At 41.7% G+C, this 15,694-nt stretch overlaps 1 protein-coding gene across 1 annotated transcript in view; it reads right to left on the bottom strand.

The window, feature by feature from the left end:
* The window catches only part of CNKSR2 (connector enhancer of kinase suppressor of Ras 2), a 372,341-nt gene that overhangs the window by 297,969 nt on the left and 58,678 nt on the right, over positions 1–15,694 (bottom strand). The window contains exons 2-3 of the mRNA XM_066598620.1: positions 1,540–1,703; positions 611–813 (exon numbers count right to left, since the gene is read on the bottom strand). Coding sequence (XP_066454717.1) covers positions 611–813; positions 1,540–1,703 — 367 coding nt within the window. The remainder of the gene's footprint in view (positions 1–610; positions 814–1,539; positions 1,704–15,694) is intronic.

Here is a 15,694-nt window from a genome sequence, read left to right as displayed (position 1 = left end):
AGTATGTAAGCAGGACCCTCACACCTATTGTTTCCATTAATTAATTACTTCTTGTAACTGTAGTTTTGTTTTTCTGTTTCCCCTGTCTTGTAAGTGCTGCAGAATACGTTGGCGTTATATAAAGATTATAAAGATTATTATTATTATAGGCCAAGTTCCCATTGAAATTAAAACTTTGTTTGTAATACCAAGCCTTGGCACTGCAGTAAGAGTGGAGCGGTCTGCTTCCTGCACAAATCAGCTAAGCACACAAGCACAGCTGCCAGATGAACTACCAATCAGCAGGCTTCCCAAGCAATAGACTCCTGCCCATGTACGATTGATAGTCTATCCTAAAGATAGGCACAACCCCTCCAACAGATTGTCTCCCAGAAATATGTTAAGACAGCCCAGGTTCTTAACATGTGTTGTGTGTCTACCAAGGGTTCACCCCATGTCCATAAGACATGTTTGCATAATCCTCGTCCTTTGCTATTGCTATGATCATAGCATTGGGGGTACTCTGATGCCATTCATTTCAAAAGGAATACTTGGAAACATTAAGAGACCCTGATCTAACACATTCATGAATTATCCCTTTGCCAACATTATGAACTTCTAGAAATCCTACCTGTCCAACCAAGCAAGGAGACTCTTTGCTGAACCAATAAGGTCTACAACAGATGTCAGGAAGTCATTTGGTAACTTTCTGCTGCTCTTTCCATCATAATGGCCACTTCTTCTTCTCCCAGTTATAAAATTTTGTAGATTTTTGGCAGATGCATTTAATTTATGAGAAAGAGTTTTTAGATTTTCTGTTTCCAATCCATAGTTCTGCAAAGAAATGTTGAGATGTGAATAAAAATACTCAATATAATTTTAGATGCAAAAAAAAAAAGGCGAACATGCAGGGTTTTGTAAAAAAAGACGGACAATCTAAAAGAAAACCTCACATCAATATCTGCTGGAGATTTATCAACCATCATTCAAGATAGGAAGGGTATATTGTTGGTCATTGAGCATGCTCTGCGAGGTACCTGGAGTAAATTGGCTTGAGCTAGAGATTCTTGACTGTATAGGCACTTTAAAGAGCCTGTTGATTTATAAGCCAACCTCAAACCTTGTCTCCAGCTTGTTGACTGAAGTGTAATTTGTTTAGTAGTCAAATTCCAAGATAATAGGGGACCCAAATCTGTGGTCATTAGGGCACAAAGTTGCCCAACAAAGCGTTAACTCCGTAGCAATAAATCAGCCCATCATCCAGGTCAATACCAGTATTATGAGAAATCCATGGCACAAATTAACCTCACAATCACTCATTAGGAAGACTAAAAAAGCCTTGAAGGTGCTATTACAGAGTATTTCTCCTCCAAAAAAGGCGAGCTAAGAAACGTTGATTGCGGCTGGCACCTGGACTCGTATGTTCAATATCACACTATACTTGTCCGCAATTTATGGAGCTCCATCTACATTTGGCGGTGGACAAACGCTGTGGTGTACTGGCAACCTTAACCAGATAATATGTAATATCTTCATACAACATGAAACTCTTTTACTTACAAGTGCACACAATAAGTCTACTGCTTCCAATATAAGTTCCTGATGTCCGATCCTCGTAACTCCCAGTTCTTCCAGTTCTTGATGAGTAATACGGAGTAATTGGTCCCCAGCAATTTTTTCCCTCTCGAAGTTTTTGATATACTGTTGTAGACAGTCATCCAGACCTGATGAAAAATAATTGAAGTATTGACGTGTTTGGTTTGACAATGTAATTACAGCTATTTCATTAGAAATCAAAGGCACAAACAAAAAACACATGATATATAACCTCCTTACAATTAGTGTTGCTCGTTGTGATCGGCTAGGCAATACAATTGGGACGATTTTTGCTGAATCAGATCACCACGATCTGGTCCTTAGCAAAAAAATCAACAAAAATATTGAGTCTCTACTTCGAGCAGAAAAGACCGGTATGTTGGTTTAAGCACCGCTGTCTTGCAGTGCAGGAGTTGCATGTTTGAATCTGAGATTAATGGGACCTCACCACTTGAGGGCAGCAGTGCTAGCCACTGGGCTGCCCCCACCACCAAAATTGCTTAAGGAGGCCAAATTAGAGAACCTGATTTTTACTCCTATTGATTTCATGAAAGTTGGAATCAAGAGTCTGGATTCACAATTCATTTTTTAACTATCGGGTCAGTCACTTTCAGTCAGATTATTTCAATATTTGCTCACCACGACTTCTAATGCAGTATTTGAATTTAAGGATTATCAACTGATTAAAGGTTCATAGAATATAATACAGTAAAACCGCTCTGTTTGCACTGAAAATCGCTCTCGGGTAATGTGGTTTATATAAGGGAATGGTCTCCTCAAAAGGTTGTCTTTTGGAGAGGTTTTACTGGATATGAAAAAATATACAAACTAAGTACTAGTAGGCACAAGAACTAATGGAATTCCAGGTTTATTATCGCATATAATCTAAAATGATTGGTCAGTATGGATGACCCATCTCATATTGAAAATCTTCCTGCTGGGTTCCTTCCAAAGTCATTCACCTCTACCAGACAACTAAACTCACTGTCAACATAAACGCTGATTAATACAGATCAGCTACAATACACAAATGCACTCTTTTCTCTAATCATTGCATCACTATTTTCATTATATAACCAGAGGTGTAGCTAAAAGGGATCAAAGAGTAGTAGCCACAAAATGCCCCTCAGCCACGCAAGAACCATTATTATAAAAGGGCACATGGATAGTTAGGGCTTTTTACAGAATTAGCACTGGTACCAAGGAGTGGTAATCTACGCATGGGCAGATTACTCACCCCACCATGCATTGTTATGTAAAACAAACTTTATTCCCATGGACAACCCAAACTAGCAGTGTCATTAGATAAGTTCCCTTCACTTATTTGCAAGAGAATAGAACTAAAAAACTTGCAGTGGAGAAGGCACAACACTCCAGGGTAAAGCAAATAGGAAGTGACCAAAGGTTTAGGAAATTTCTCCCTTTATTTAATAAAGTACGTGATCAGCTTATGAAAACGCGTTTCGGGGATAACCCCTTCGTCAGTTCAGCTGGTTGTTAAAACATACAAGCAATTGGTGGGTCCCAAAAGGGTTAATGATTAGATCTGTTTGCCTGTGGGGTGCGGGTCAGCCAGGGCAGGAGAAGTTCTGACGAAGGGGTTATCCCCGAAAATGCATTTCCATAAGCTCATCACGTACTTTATTAAATAAAAGGAGAAGTTTCCCAAACCTTTGGTCACTTCCCATTTGCTTTACCCTGGAGTGTTGCTCCTCCTCCACTGCCAGTTTTTTTAGTTCTATCCTCTTACTCTATCACGCCCACCCAGGTGGTGCGTCATCTGGTCAGGCAGCACCTTCACTATTGACGTTACCACTTCACTCTCTTCACCACTTTTACAGCATCATTTTTCACAAAAAAACACAACTGTACGGGTTTTGCTCCACCCCTCTTTTTCCTCCTTGTCCACTTCACTTATTTGTAGCTCTGTTTGATTATTTCCTGAAAGCGGACCACAAAAAAAAGAAAATGCCTAAAAAGGACTGAAGGGACATAGCACTTACCGACCACTGAATAATTCTAGCAATTAATGAGAGTCACAGCAGCCAGACTCCAGCGATCAAACATACCATAGCAATATGCATTTGATGTCCTGTGCTAGAAAATCTCTTTAGATGTTAACAGGAAGTCTGTCACTAACTTCTTCCCCACAAACTAATCACACCCATCTGATGGACAATCCCGCTCAATGGGATAAGTCCAAGTTCTCTCTCCCTCATTTCACCCAAACCCTGTTCTTTGCCTAATGAGTCATGTCTTCAGCTCCCTGGAGCTGGAGACACTGTCATTCCAGTCCCTGTGTCCACTAACAATACGGATGTGGAGCACACAGTATGAGTCAGTAGACAGGGGAGGGGGTTCACCCAAATGAGGGGGGAGCCCAGAATAGTCCTCATATTCTCCACCTAGGGTTCAGATTTGTTTGTGGGGGAAAAAGTTAATAATAAACTTCCTTTAACATCTAAAAGATGTTTTCTTGCAAAAGTCATCAAATGCATTTGCTTATCGCTGGTCAAGGCGTTTTCTGGGGCTTGGCGGTACTGTGAGGAGCACTGAAGGCATGATTAGAGTTCTCCTCTTATCCCCCACTTTTGGTTAAGATTTGTTCATGGGAGGAAAAGTCATTAACAGATTTCCTTTAACCTTAAAGTTATTTTAGGCAACATGATTCAAGGTTCTACACCCTTACAAGCGAGTTATACAAAGGGTGGGCCACAGAAAATTAGCCTGCTACCACACTTTCATGAGAGCTGTCTAACCAATTACAGCACAGCTTTCATTTCACCTCAGCAATATAAGAAATGAAAGCTGTGCTGTGATTGATTGCTTATTGAAGCAGACCAACTTTCTTTTAAGACTGACACTTTTTCTGTGGTCCATCCAGTAGATGTGTCTATCATTACCTCACACTATAACATTTCTGACTATCCAGACTCTACCAGGTATCCATTGATGCAGAATGAAAAAGATTTCTACTTTCACAAATTAAATGTAACATTTTTACAAAAATGTTTGAAATGCATTGGGATGTTTTACGCATTATTGTCTAATTTTATTTGCTTCATGTTGAACAGAGACTTAATATCGCCATGGGGCATGTTAGAAATGGTTCAAAAACCCTGGGCCTATGGTACCGGTGAGTCATCCAAAATCGGACAGGGGAGGTTTTTCTTTTAATGTATGCTTTCTATAAATCAGCCCAAGGAAACAGCACTACAAAGGTTTAAGATAAGTACACTGTAGAGCACATCTATTGGTAAAGTAATACAATATCAAAGTAGAGTGGTAAATATTAAAAGTGGAATATAGCAGTTTTGAAGGCTGAGGTTCACATTGATAAGAATTGTGAAACTTTTAGTCTTATCACTTTTTGCCTTCCCAAAAAGGTAAAAATAATATTTGTACATCGCCAACATATTCCACATATTCCAATTAATATAGCGCATACATTCTGCAGCACTGTAGTAAAATATCACCATTCACAATGTCCCCATAGGGTTTCAGTATCTAAGTTTCCAATGAACCCATTAGCGTTAGTTAGTGCAAGGCTGGGTCTGCACAGGGGCCAATTAGCAATGGAATGTCCGCAGTTGCGCATCAGCAGCAGAAAGCCAGCCTCAAGGTGTACCCTGCTATATCAGACCACCAACTATGGTGAACTGGGCAAACATGCTTCATGCTTCTCAAGCCAGAAGTGGGTAAGGGTCTTTTTAGATTAGCGGATTCTCATTTTGAACGAGGGAGTGGCATTCCCGCTAGCTCGTTCACTTATGCAGCCTGTTTATATAGGTAGATACATTGCTGGCTCGTTCAAACGAGAATCGTTCACTCTTTTGCATTCGCTGTATGAGGGACTCAGAACGACTTACCAAGCACCATTTAAACTGAACGATAAATGAACGAGCCAACAATGGTTTTTATGCCTGCATAAAATGAACGATTCAGTTGTTGGCTCATATCTAGACCAAACGATCATCATTAACTCTCTCTCATTGAATGATTCGTTCCGTCTAAAAGCACCTTAAGATGGGATCGCACCGCGTCACGGAAAGGTTCACAAACATTATGAGCAGGCTTGGATGATGGTTTTTACTCCATTAACCTCACATTCTGTTAGCCGAATATAAAATGTGGTCTGTTAAAACTAACAGTAATACTAAATAACAGGTTTAACGTGACACTTTCTCTCTAATAGAGCCGACTCCGTGGTAAAATGTGATTCAAGTTATCCACTGGCTGCAGGCTAGACGAAGCTCATGAAACATTAACAACTCTCTCCATTCATATACTAGTACATTGATCATCTTGCTAATGGGGAAAGAAGAAATCCTCGGTCACTTGGTTTAGAAAAATAATTGTTTAATGACAAGTGAGGTGGTGTTCTCCAATGTCATCCTGCAGAGCATTGCTAGCCCAATGATGGGCAATTGCCTAGCATTTTTAATGCTGAAAAAGCTGTAGTCATCATTTAAGTAGGAAAAGGGAAACTGGTTAAAACGTTTTTATTTCTAGTTTGTTTTTTTTCTAAGGCCGGGCTCACACAAACTTATTTGACTTGTGTATTACGAGCGCATAATACATGGTGAATGGCTTCAATGAAAGTACATTGATTTGCATTGTTCCATTCACACTTGTGTATATTTATTGCGTACATTACATGCACAAAAAATAAAAAGAACACAGAATATACTATTTTACTGCATATTACGTGCATATGTCGTGGCCAAAAGTTTGGGGTCCCCTCCAGAACTTGTGAATGCATGTTATATGTATGTCTCAATTTCACTGTCATAAGTGTTGAAGGAGTCAATGTTATGTGTATTAGCACCTGCAGGCAAGAAGGGGTTACTGTCTGCTAATGTCTGGTAGTGTCTGGAAAATGTATCGCTTTGTCTAGTTGTGGATTGGTTGATGTACACGTGATGTGCTGTGGGTGAGATGTCTAGAAGAGAGTTGAGAGCTGGAGGTTGAGGAGAGTGGAGCTTGAGAGGTGATGGAGATGGAGGAGAGATGGACTGTTGTTCCTGCCGAAGCGCAGCCATGCCGGGTTTTGGAACCCAGGACATGTTCAGTACGCAAGAACCGCATGTACCTAGTAAGCAAAAAACGCAAGCCAAGCGAGAATAGGGAGTAACAGCCTGATGTTCAAGTCAAGTGTGAAAGAGTTTCGACCAAGAGAGTGAGATCCAACAGATAACGGAGACTGTAGATAAAAATATCTTCGGAGACCCGAACTGTGCGAGTGAGAGGAAACAGTCGAGAAACGTAACCCCACTGCTACTAACAAGTTGATAAGATTTAAGTTATTTGCACGCAAGTAAATCCTCTGTTATCACAAGTGTTATTTAAAGTAAAGGAACTGGAACTAACATTCCCGCTTCTTGTTTGAAAAGTACTCTGTTTATGGACTACTTTATTCCAGTTAGGTGATCAGCCGCAGAAGAAGGAACATTGGCATCACTGTGACAAAACAGGACTTCAGGTAACCCAGGTTACTAAACGTGCTTTCCCCCGGTTAGTAATGAGGTTGGGTTCTTGGCCACCCTTAGGGAGGAAACTGTAGAGCCCCTTGACAAAACAAATACAAAAAACGCATGTCTGCATCGTTCCATTGACTGTAATGGGTCAGTGTGCTGTTCGTGTGCAATCAGTGGCAAATATGGACAGCACATAAATGTGAATAAGTTCACTCTGAGGTCTTATTTGCATAACTAGGATTTCGGGTCATGTGCTGTAGGTATATTCTACGAACAACAAATGGCCGCATTATAGTCTATGAAACAATGCAGGAGCGTTTTTTCCCCACACAGACCAGTATAGAAAATGCAATGTGTACTGTTCATGCAGACTGGACGTAAGTTGCACCCGAGAACCTTGGGGGCCGTATAGCGGTGTTAATACTTAACCCATCCCAGGACATTCATTTACGTCCTGGAACGTCGGGGTATGTATGAAGAGAGGTCGCGGGGTGACCTCTTCATACAGCGCGGGCGTCGGCTGTTTATCACAGCTGACACCCGCTGGCAATAGCGGTTATTAACCTTTTAAATGCCACTGTCAGAATTGACAGAATTGATGTTCGGGGGTCCCATATGCCCCACCCCCCCCACCCGCGGTGAGATCAGGGGAGCTGTGCAGGTGTTGGGAGACTGACTATCAAGTCATCTATGTGGAGTGGCTTGATAGGCTGCCTGTCAAATTGCAGTATGACGTAATGCTGTAGCATTGCTTTGATTGCTCCTGCAGTATGATACTGCAGGAGCGATCAAAGCATCGCATGTTGTAGTCCCCCAGGGGGACATAAAATTAAAGTAAAAAAAAAAAAAAAGATCAATAAAGTATTTTTAATTGTAAAAAGTAATAAAAGTTTGAATCACCCCCCTTTTGCCATATCTAGAATTTAAAAATCTGAATCATAAAATAAAAAGCGATCAAAAAGCTGTATGTATTTCGAACGGAAACTGCAGAATATCCCCCAAAAAATGAGCCCTCGCACAACTAAGTTGACGGAAAAATAAAAAAGTTATTGCATGCACAAGATGACTGCAGAAAATAATTGAAAACATTTTTTTTAAGTCTTTTGAAAAAAAAAAAAAAGGGTAGTACAGTAAAGAAACAAAACAAAACAAAAAAAAAAACACACTATACAAGTTTGGTATCATGGCAATTGTACTGACCCATAGAATAACGATAACATGCCGTTTTTGTCGGACTAAAAGATGGCGGAATGTCATTCTTTTTCATGTTACTCCACTTAGAAATTTTTTAAAGTTTCTCAGTACATTATATGATATTTTAAATAGCACCATTGAAAACTACAACTCGTCCCGCAAAAACAAGTCTTCATACAGCGACGTCGGTAAATAAAGGAGTTACAATTTTTTTATAGGGGGGAGGAAAAAAACTAAAAGGGGGGGGGGGGATCCCTGTCATTAAGAGGTTAAACATACAGAAAACCTATAAAGTGGCAGGTGACAATGCCAGTCCTCATTAGCATAATGGTCCAACATAATCCTAATATGTTGGTAGGCAACAACTATAGTCAGGTGCAGAATTCCAAACATTGGGCTTGAAAAAAATATTTTTAATTTTGTATGAAGAAATTAAAAATTACCATAGCAAATTCATTTTTGTAAAACTTCCCCCCATTAAGCTCAAGTTCTAATTTAAAAGACCATCTTCATATTCATAGCTTTAATTCCAGGTTCTCATTAACTAGAATTTTTCCTAACAATCAAAGCATATCATTATATGTAATTTGTAGCAAAGAGAAAATAATGTGACAAAAGCGGACGTCTCTACAAAGTTTGACACAAAACATAAAGCCAATTTCTTCGGTTGTCCTCACTACATCTCTTGAAATGAGGAGGAGATTGAATGGAGTGATGGTCGTGCTGCTCCTTTCATTTTCAATGGGATTATTGGAGATAGTGGAGTACAAGCTCAGGTATTTCCATTAGTCCAAATGAAATAAATTTAGCGGCGGTCATGCAAACACTGCCATGGCTTTAATCGATCCAATATCCCTGTGGGTGTGAGAAGTAAACCTGCAGTACCGAGAAAAATGGGAAAAGAGCCCCCCCCCCCCCATTCTCAGAACCGACGGGTGTCTCAGTGGTGAGACCTCCACCGATCACAGTTTATTCTTCTATGGATATAAAGTGGCCCAGAATTGGGGCCCCTTCAGCACGGGGTCTGTTTGTCTTTACGTTTGTCTCATGTCACTGTTGAGAGTGGTGTCTTGTGCAGAGTCATCTGTATTAACAGGGCATGAAAGCCAGGACAATGTCTCTCCTTGTGGGAGGTTTATCCCCTCCAGGGATAGGAATGCAAGACATGCAGAGAAAGAGTTGGTGTGGGAGTGCAAGTACCACCCGCTCCCCTGTCTAAACCGCAACGGAAGGAAACCAGTGAGAAACCAATTGCTGTTAGTAACAGATGTGAACATGTTTGAAAGGCTGTGAAGCTTAAAGGAGATGTCCCGCGCCGAAACGGGTTTTTTTTTTTTTAAACCCCCCCCCCCCCGTTCGGCGCGAGACAACCCCGATGCAGGGGTTAAAAAAACCACCCGCACAGCGCTTACCTGAATCCCGGCGGTCCGGCGTCTTCATACTCACCTGCTGAAGATGGCCGCCGGGATCCTCTGTGTTCGTGGACCGCAGCTCTTCTGTGCGGTCCACTGCCGATTCCAGCCTCCTGATTGGCTGGAATCGGCACGTGACGGGGCGGAGCTACACGGAGCCGCTCTCTGGCACGAGCGGCTCCATAGAAGACTGCTGAAGACCCGGACTGCGCAAGCGCGGCTAATTTGGCCATCGGAGGCCAAAAATTAGTCGGCACCATGGAGACGAGGACGCTAGCAACGGAGCAGGTAAGTAAAAAACTTTTTATAACTTCTGTATGGCTCATAATTAATGCACAATGTATATTACAAAGTGCATTATTATGGCCATACAGAAGTGTATAGACCCACTTGCTGCCTCGGGACAACCCCTTTAAGAGCGCTTGCCCCTGGAGAAGCGTCCATCAGATGATAACGACTAAGTATGCATGTACCTTGGGAAAGGAATGGTTCTTTAATTTGAATGAGTCAAGGAATGTGAATCTAAAAGTTTTTTTGAAGCACTGAATGCTGTATTTTTCAAAACACAAGTAATTTGTTTGCAACTGACCATAATTAAGTTAATTGTGAATAAAAGGAAAACGTGTTCCTGATTTTAAAAAGCAATTTGTTTGTGGACGGAACTGTATTCAGGGCGGGTGATTCGTCACTTGTGCAGGGACACTGGCGTCACGACAACAATCATGATCTATTCTGAGGTAACCAAGTTGCACACACATCTCCCTGCTGGTGGCTGGGCTGGGGTGTCCTACGGCCATTTGGGAAAAGGAGACGGTAGTGCCACCGTGAACTATTGCCATATTGTACCCTGCTGTTCCCTAGGCTGAAGCCCTGGTTCCGGGCTGCTGCAGATAGGTGATAGAAGTTAATTTTGGTATAGCTACTTTCAAGTCAACAATTAAACAGCTTAAAAACCTGCATACAGAAAAGAACATAATATTATGGCAATTCGTGGTAAGTAACACACATAAGGAATCTCTAAAGATTTCTAAAAGTTCCCTGAGGAAGCTGGTTATACAGGTGATAAACATGGTGAGCTGCTGACGTTTGTAAATCTCACACAGCAGATATGCAAAAAACAACAAGTGAACATGTCTCCTCAGCGAGCTTCTGAAGTTCGTAAATCACAGGCAGTTCATATGTGAAAGCAACGTAGCAGAGCTCTGTGCGTGACGTGCATGTAGCAGAGCTGTGTGGCGCATTGAGCCACCAGAAACACTGCTACTATATAATTTCCTAATCATTACTAGTCTTTTAAAATCAAGCAGGACCCACGCTTATGATCACTAATATAGAAAATGTACATATCTAAATTTTTACGTCATTAATACTTTTTATAGTTTAGTAAAAAAAACAAAAAAAAAAAACTAGTGGGATATTTGACACTGTATTTAAGAAACATTCCAAAAAACCCCATAGTACTCCAAACAACCCATATTGTCCTCCAGTGTCCCCAAACAACCTCAATCATCCTCCAAAATAACCCCCACTAGACCATATGGACTCCAGCTTGGAGTTAGTGCCTGCTTCTGCATGCAAGCCCGGATATAGAAACCTATCCAGGCTCCTATACAGTTCACGGCCATAGGCATGTGTCGGACAACAGTGTCGGCTGCCGACGATGAGACCACAATCACTTGTCCACGCCTGGATGGGAGCAGTCAGGGCTCAGGGGAAAAGAAAGGAGAATTGCTGTTGCACACTGGAGCGACTGAGTGAGTCAAACAGTCACAGAGCTGCAAGTGCCACCCGCTGCCTCATCTATAGCAGCCTGTCTGTGAGCAGTCTAAATCTGCCAGGTACCTCCTCGCCTCTTCCAGACTCAGCCTGCGTCGGCCCCTTACCCTCCCATTCTGGTCGCGGTTGCACACACACTGCGACCATGATCACTATGCCACTGCTGTTATATATAGCGTATTTATAACCATCCTGGGCCGTATGCATATTCGGTTGGACACCGCTGCCCTATAATATATCCATATAGAAGTCAAAGCTTCTCATTCACTAATGTTCATTTGTGCCTTCACAGCTCTCAACTTCTAAATCTGTATTACAAGACTCTTCCTACAATTGGTGGCATTTCGTAAATTAGAAAACTACTACAGTTATGAGAAATTATTTTACATCATTACTTTCTATTCCTATACATGCAATATGAAGCCTCCCTGTATATAATCAACTACAGCAGAAAATACGCATCGCAATTTATCAGTACCAGTTCCAAACAGAAAACTACATTAAAAGCACGAAACATGACCCATTTCTTAAAGATCTAACATAGAAGTTCTCCTTAGAAGACCAGTTTCTAAAACTATATGGCAAGCAAAAGGTGAAATAAATACAACACAGCATTGTAATAAGGTTGCTTGAACCTGCAGGGCACCACTAAAAGCTGGATCCTGGTGTAATGGTGACCTAGTAGGGCAAAGCTTCGGGCTTGCTCACAATTTCTACTTATCTGCCAGATCTGACAGATTTACAGCTTGAGCAGCAGACTATAACTAGGTGACAAACTATAAACTTAATTAAGCTTAAGGTCAACATTCAGTTTTGACCTTTTTAAACATTTTCTACATCATGTCAGCGCAGAGCATAACTCATTTTAAATGTTTGTCTTTTCTGCCCCAAATCATAATTTATTGTACACTGTAAGGCCCCCTGTCCACCAATGTGAATTAGCCGGCGAATCACACAGGCTGAAGCTTTCCATAGTGTTGCTATGGAAAGCGCCAGCCTCCTGTCCACGAGCGGAGAATCATTGCGATTCTCCGCTCGCAGCCGGCAATTCGCAACATACTGTGAATTGCCCCGATTCTCCGCAGTCAGTTTATCTGTCAGATAGGCTGACCTGCGGAGAACTATGTGCCGGCTCCTGCTCCCGGGTGGCAGAGATCCGCCGCGGGATACCGCAATGCCCGTGGACAGGGGGCCTAAGGGTTTCTCTCTTTAGGACATACAGTGTATATACGAAGTCTACACACCTCTCAAAATATCCAATAAAGTCCACTTTCAGCGTGATTCATTATCTGTACAATTCTATTGAAACGCAAACTGAAATCTATCAGGGTAGAAAACCCCCCAAAACAATGTAGTTGCATAAATATACACAACCTGAAACTAATACTTTATTGATGTGCCCTTTGACTTTATTACAGCAATCAGTACTTTTGGGTAGGTGTCCATCAGTCTGGCACATCTCGACTTGGCAATCTTTTCTTACTCTTCCTTGCTAAAGTGCCCCAAATCTGTTAGATTGTGAGGGCATCTCATGCGTAGTGCCCTCTTAAGGTCAACCTACAGATTTTCAGTGCAATTCAGGTCTTGGCTCTGACTGGGCCATTCCAAAAACTTCATTTTTTTTGGAAGAGCCATTCCTTTTGTTGATTCAATGCAATGGCTATGATTGGTTCTCAAGCACCGTGGCTCAGCCAATCAAAGCCAGCACTTCCTGGAGGCGGGATTTCCGAACCCCCTGACCAGGAACCAGTGGCTGAAGACTACAAACAAGTGCTGCAGAACTGCTGGAGGAGATGTTTGGCAGAGCGGACAGCCCCTGTTAGGCAATTTCCTAGTTTTTTTTTCACTTTGTCATGATGGGGTATTGAGTGCAAAATGATGAGGAAAAAAAAAAAGGAAAAAAAAAATAATTTTAATTTGCACAAGGCCACCAAATTTTAAAACAAGTGAAAGGATCTGAAGACTCTTTGGACCCACTATATACTAGGGGCTAATTACAAAATCTAAACAGGAATCTAAACTTAATGTGCAACATATTGCCCAATAGTATATTTGAAGCAGAAGAGACAAAAAGGACCAGTTACAATTCATTACTATGTTATGGTAGCCTTATTGGTAGCCTTTCGAAAACCGAAAGTCCGTGTGTTGCGATGCGATAACAAAAGAGGCTGCATAGGAAAAAAGAAGATTTAAAAAAAAAAAAACACAGAAAGGACAATTTTTTTAGCACATCGGAAGAGTGAAAGTATCGCAAATGTGCAGGAGACCATTGAAAATCATTGGTTTCATTATTCTGTGTTTTCAATCACTCTCGCATTGCGTGATTTTATCACAAGTGTGAAGGCACCTTTAGGCACCAGTCAAACAGTCAGGTACTATGCCTTTGCCTGTGAGAAGGCTAAGATCTGGAGAAGGCTGCAAAAAAAATCTGCTGCACTAAAAGTTGCCAATAGCACAGTGGGGCCCATAATTCTTAAATGGAAGAGTTTTGGAACAACTAGGATTTTTCCTGGCGCTGCTGACCCAACCAAGTAATCAGGGGGAGAAAGGCCTTAGTAAGAGAGGTGATCATGAATCCAATGGTTCCTTTGGCTTTGCTCCAAAGATCCTGTTGGCAGATGTCAGAAACCCAAAGGGCTAACCATCATTGCAGCACTCCACCAATCTTGGCTTTATTGCAGGGTGGCCAGAATGAAGCCTCTCTTCCTTCAACATTACCCCGCCTGGAGTTTGCCAAAAAGCACCAAAAGGATTTGCAGACTGTGAGAAACAAGATTCTCTGGTCTGATGAAAACAGATTGTACTTTTTGGTCTCATTTCTAAGCATTTGATCTGGAGGAAACCAGTCATTGCTCTTCACCTGCCAAAACTCATCCCTACAGTGAAGCATGGTGGTGGCAGCATCACGCTGTGGGGTGTTTTTTAGTGGATACGGACAAGGAGATTGGTCAGGGTTGATGGAAATCTGATGATGGAAAGCAAAGTACAGAGATATTCTTAATCAAAACCTGATCCAGAATGCAAAGGAACTCAGACTGGTCAGAAGCTTCACCTTCCAACAAGACAATAACCCTAAGCACACAGCCAAGATAGCACAGGACTGGCTTAGGGAAAACTCTGTGAATGTCCTTGAGTGGCACAGCCAGAGTCCTGACTTGAACCAAATTAAATTTCTCAGGAAATGGTTGTCCAACCCAACAGAGCTTGAAAGGATCAACAGAGAAGAATAGCAGAAAATCCCCAAATCCAGGTGTGCAAACCTTTGGCGTCATACCCAAAAAGACTGGAGGCTGTAATTACTGCCAATAGTGCTTCAACTAAGCACAAAATCTGAATAGTTATGTCAATGCAAAATCTTTGTAAATTTTTTTTTTAAGAGTAAAAGCCTAAAATTTCTAACATTCTGTTTTCACTTTGTCATGATGGGGTATGTATATACTGCCCAATATACATATTGGGTAACATATTGCCCAATAATAGATTTCAAGGAGAAGAGACAAAAAGGACCAGTTACAATTCATTACTACGGTTCAGACTCTAGTTTATATTGGTAACCTGTCATTGGACTGCAATCTACAGGTTGCTATAATCCCCGGAAGCAGCTCATTTAGTGTCATGCAGGCAAGGCAACAAAGAAAAGTTGTGTTTTATACCATTTAGCAGCACTTTACATCCCATTCATTACCTGCATAGGGGACAGCAGCGGGCATAAGCTTATTCCAGGGGGAAGAGTCCACCTCACCGATTTCCTAACATGATTATAGCCATAAAGGAATGGGATGAGTTGGAGAGACTTGATGCTCTCCAGGTGGGCCTTCTATAATTATTGGGGGCCCCTCTCAGACTGGACTACCCAGGTTTTCCTAACCCTATTTGATCTGTGTTTTTGTGTTATATAGTTTATATTATGCCACTTATTTGTTGTTGGATGTTGGTTAAAATGTCTTATGACTGGTACAATCCTTACAGGTATAGCCCTAAAAGTCCTGACCCCCCACCACCTCAAAAATAACTCACTACAGCACTACCATTGAGATTGCGGTTTATCTCCCACAATGTCCGGGGCTTTAACTCCCCATTTAAGAGGCGTAAAGCCTTCTTACAAAATCTCAAGGAGCGACCAGAGGTTATATGTAGAGATGAGCGAACGTACTCGGTAAGGCCGATTTTGCAATCGAGCACCGCGATTTTCGAGTACTTCACTACTCGGGTGAAAAGAGTCGGGGGTCGCCGGGGCGTGGCGTGGCGTAGCGGGGGGTA

The sequence above is a fragment of the Eleutherodactylus coqui genome, chromosome 4 (assembly GCF_035609145.1).
Source record: "Eleutherodactylus coqui strain aEleCoq1 chromosome 4, aEleCoq1.hap1, whole genome shotgun sequence".
NCBI lineage: Eukaryota > Metazoa > Chordata > Amphibia > Anura > Eleutherodactylidae > Eleutherodactylus > Eleutherodactylus coqui.
The sequence above is the reverse complement of the archived record's forward strand: the minus strand, read 5'-3'. Positions and strand labels throughout refer to the sequence as shown.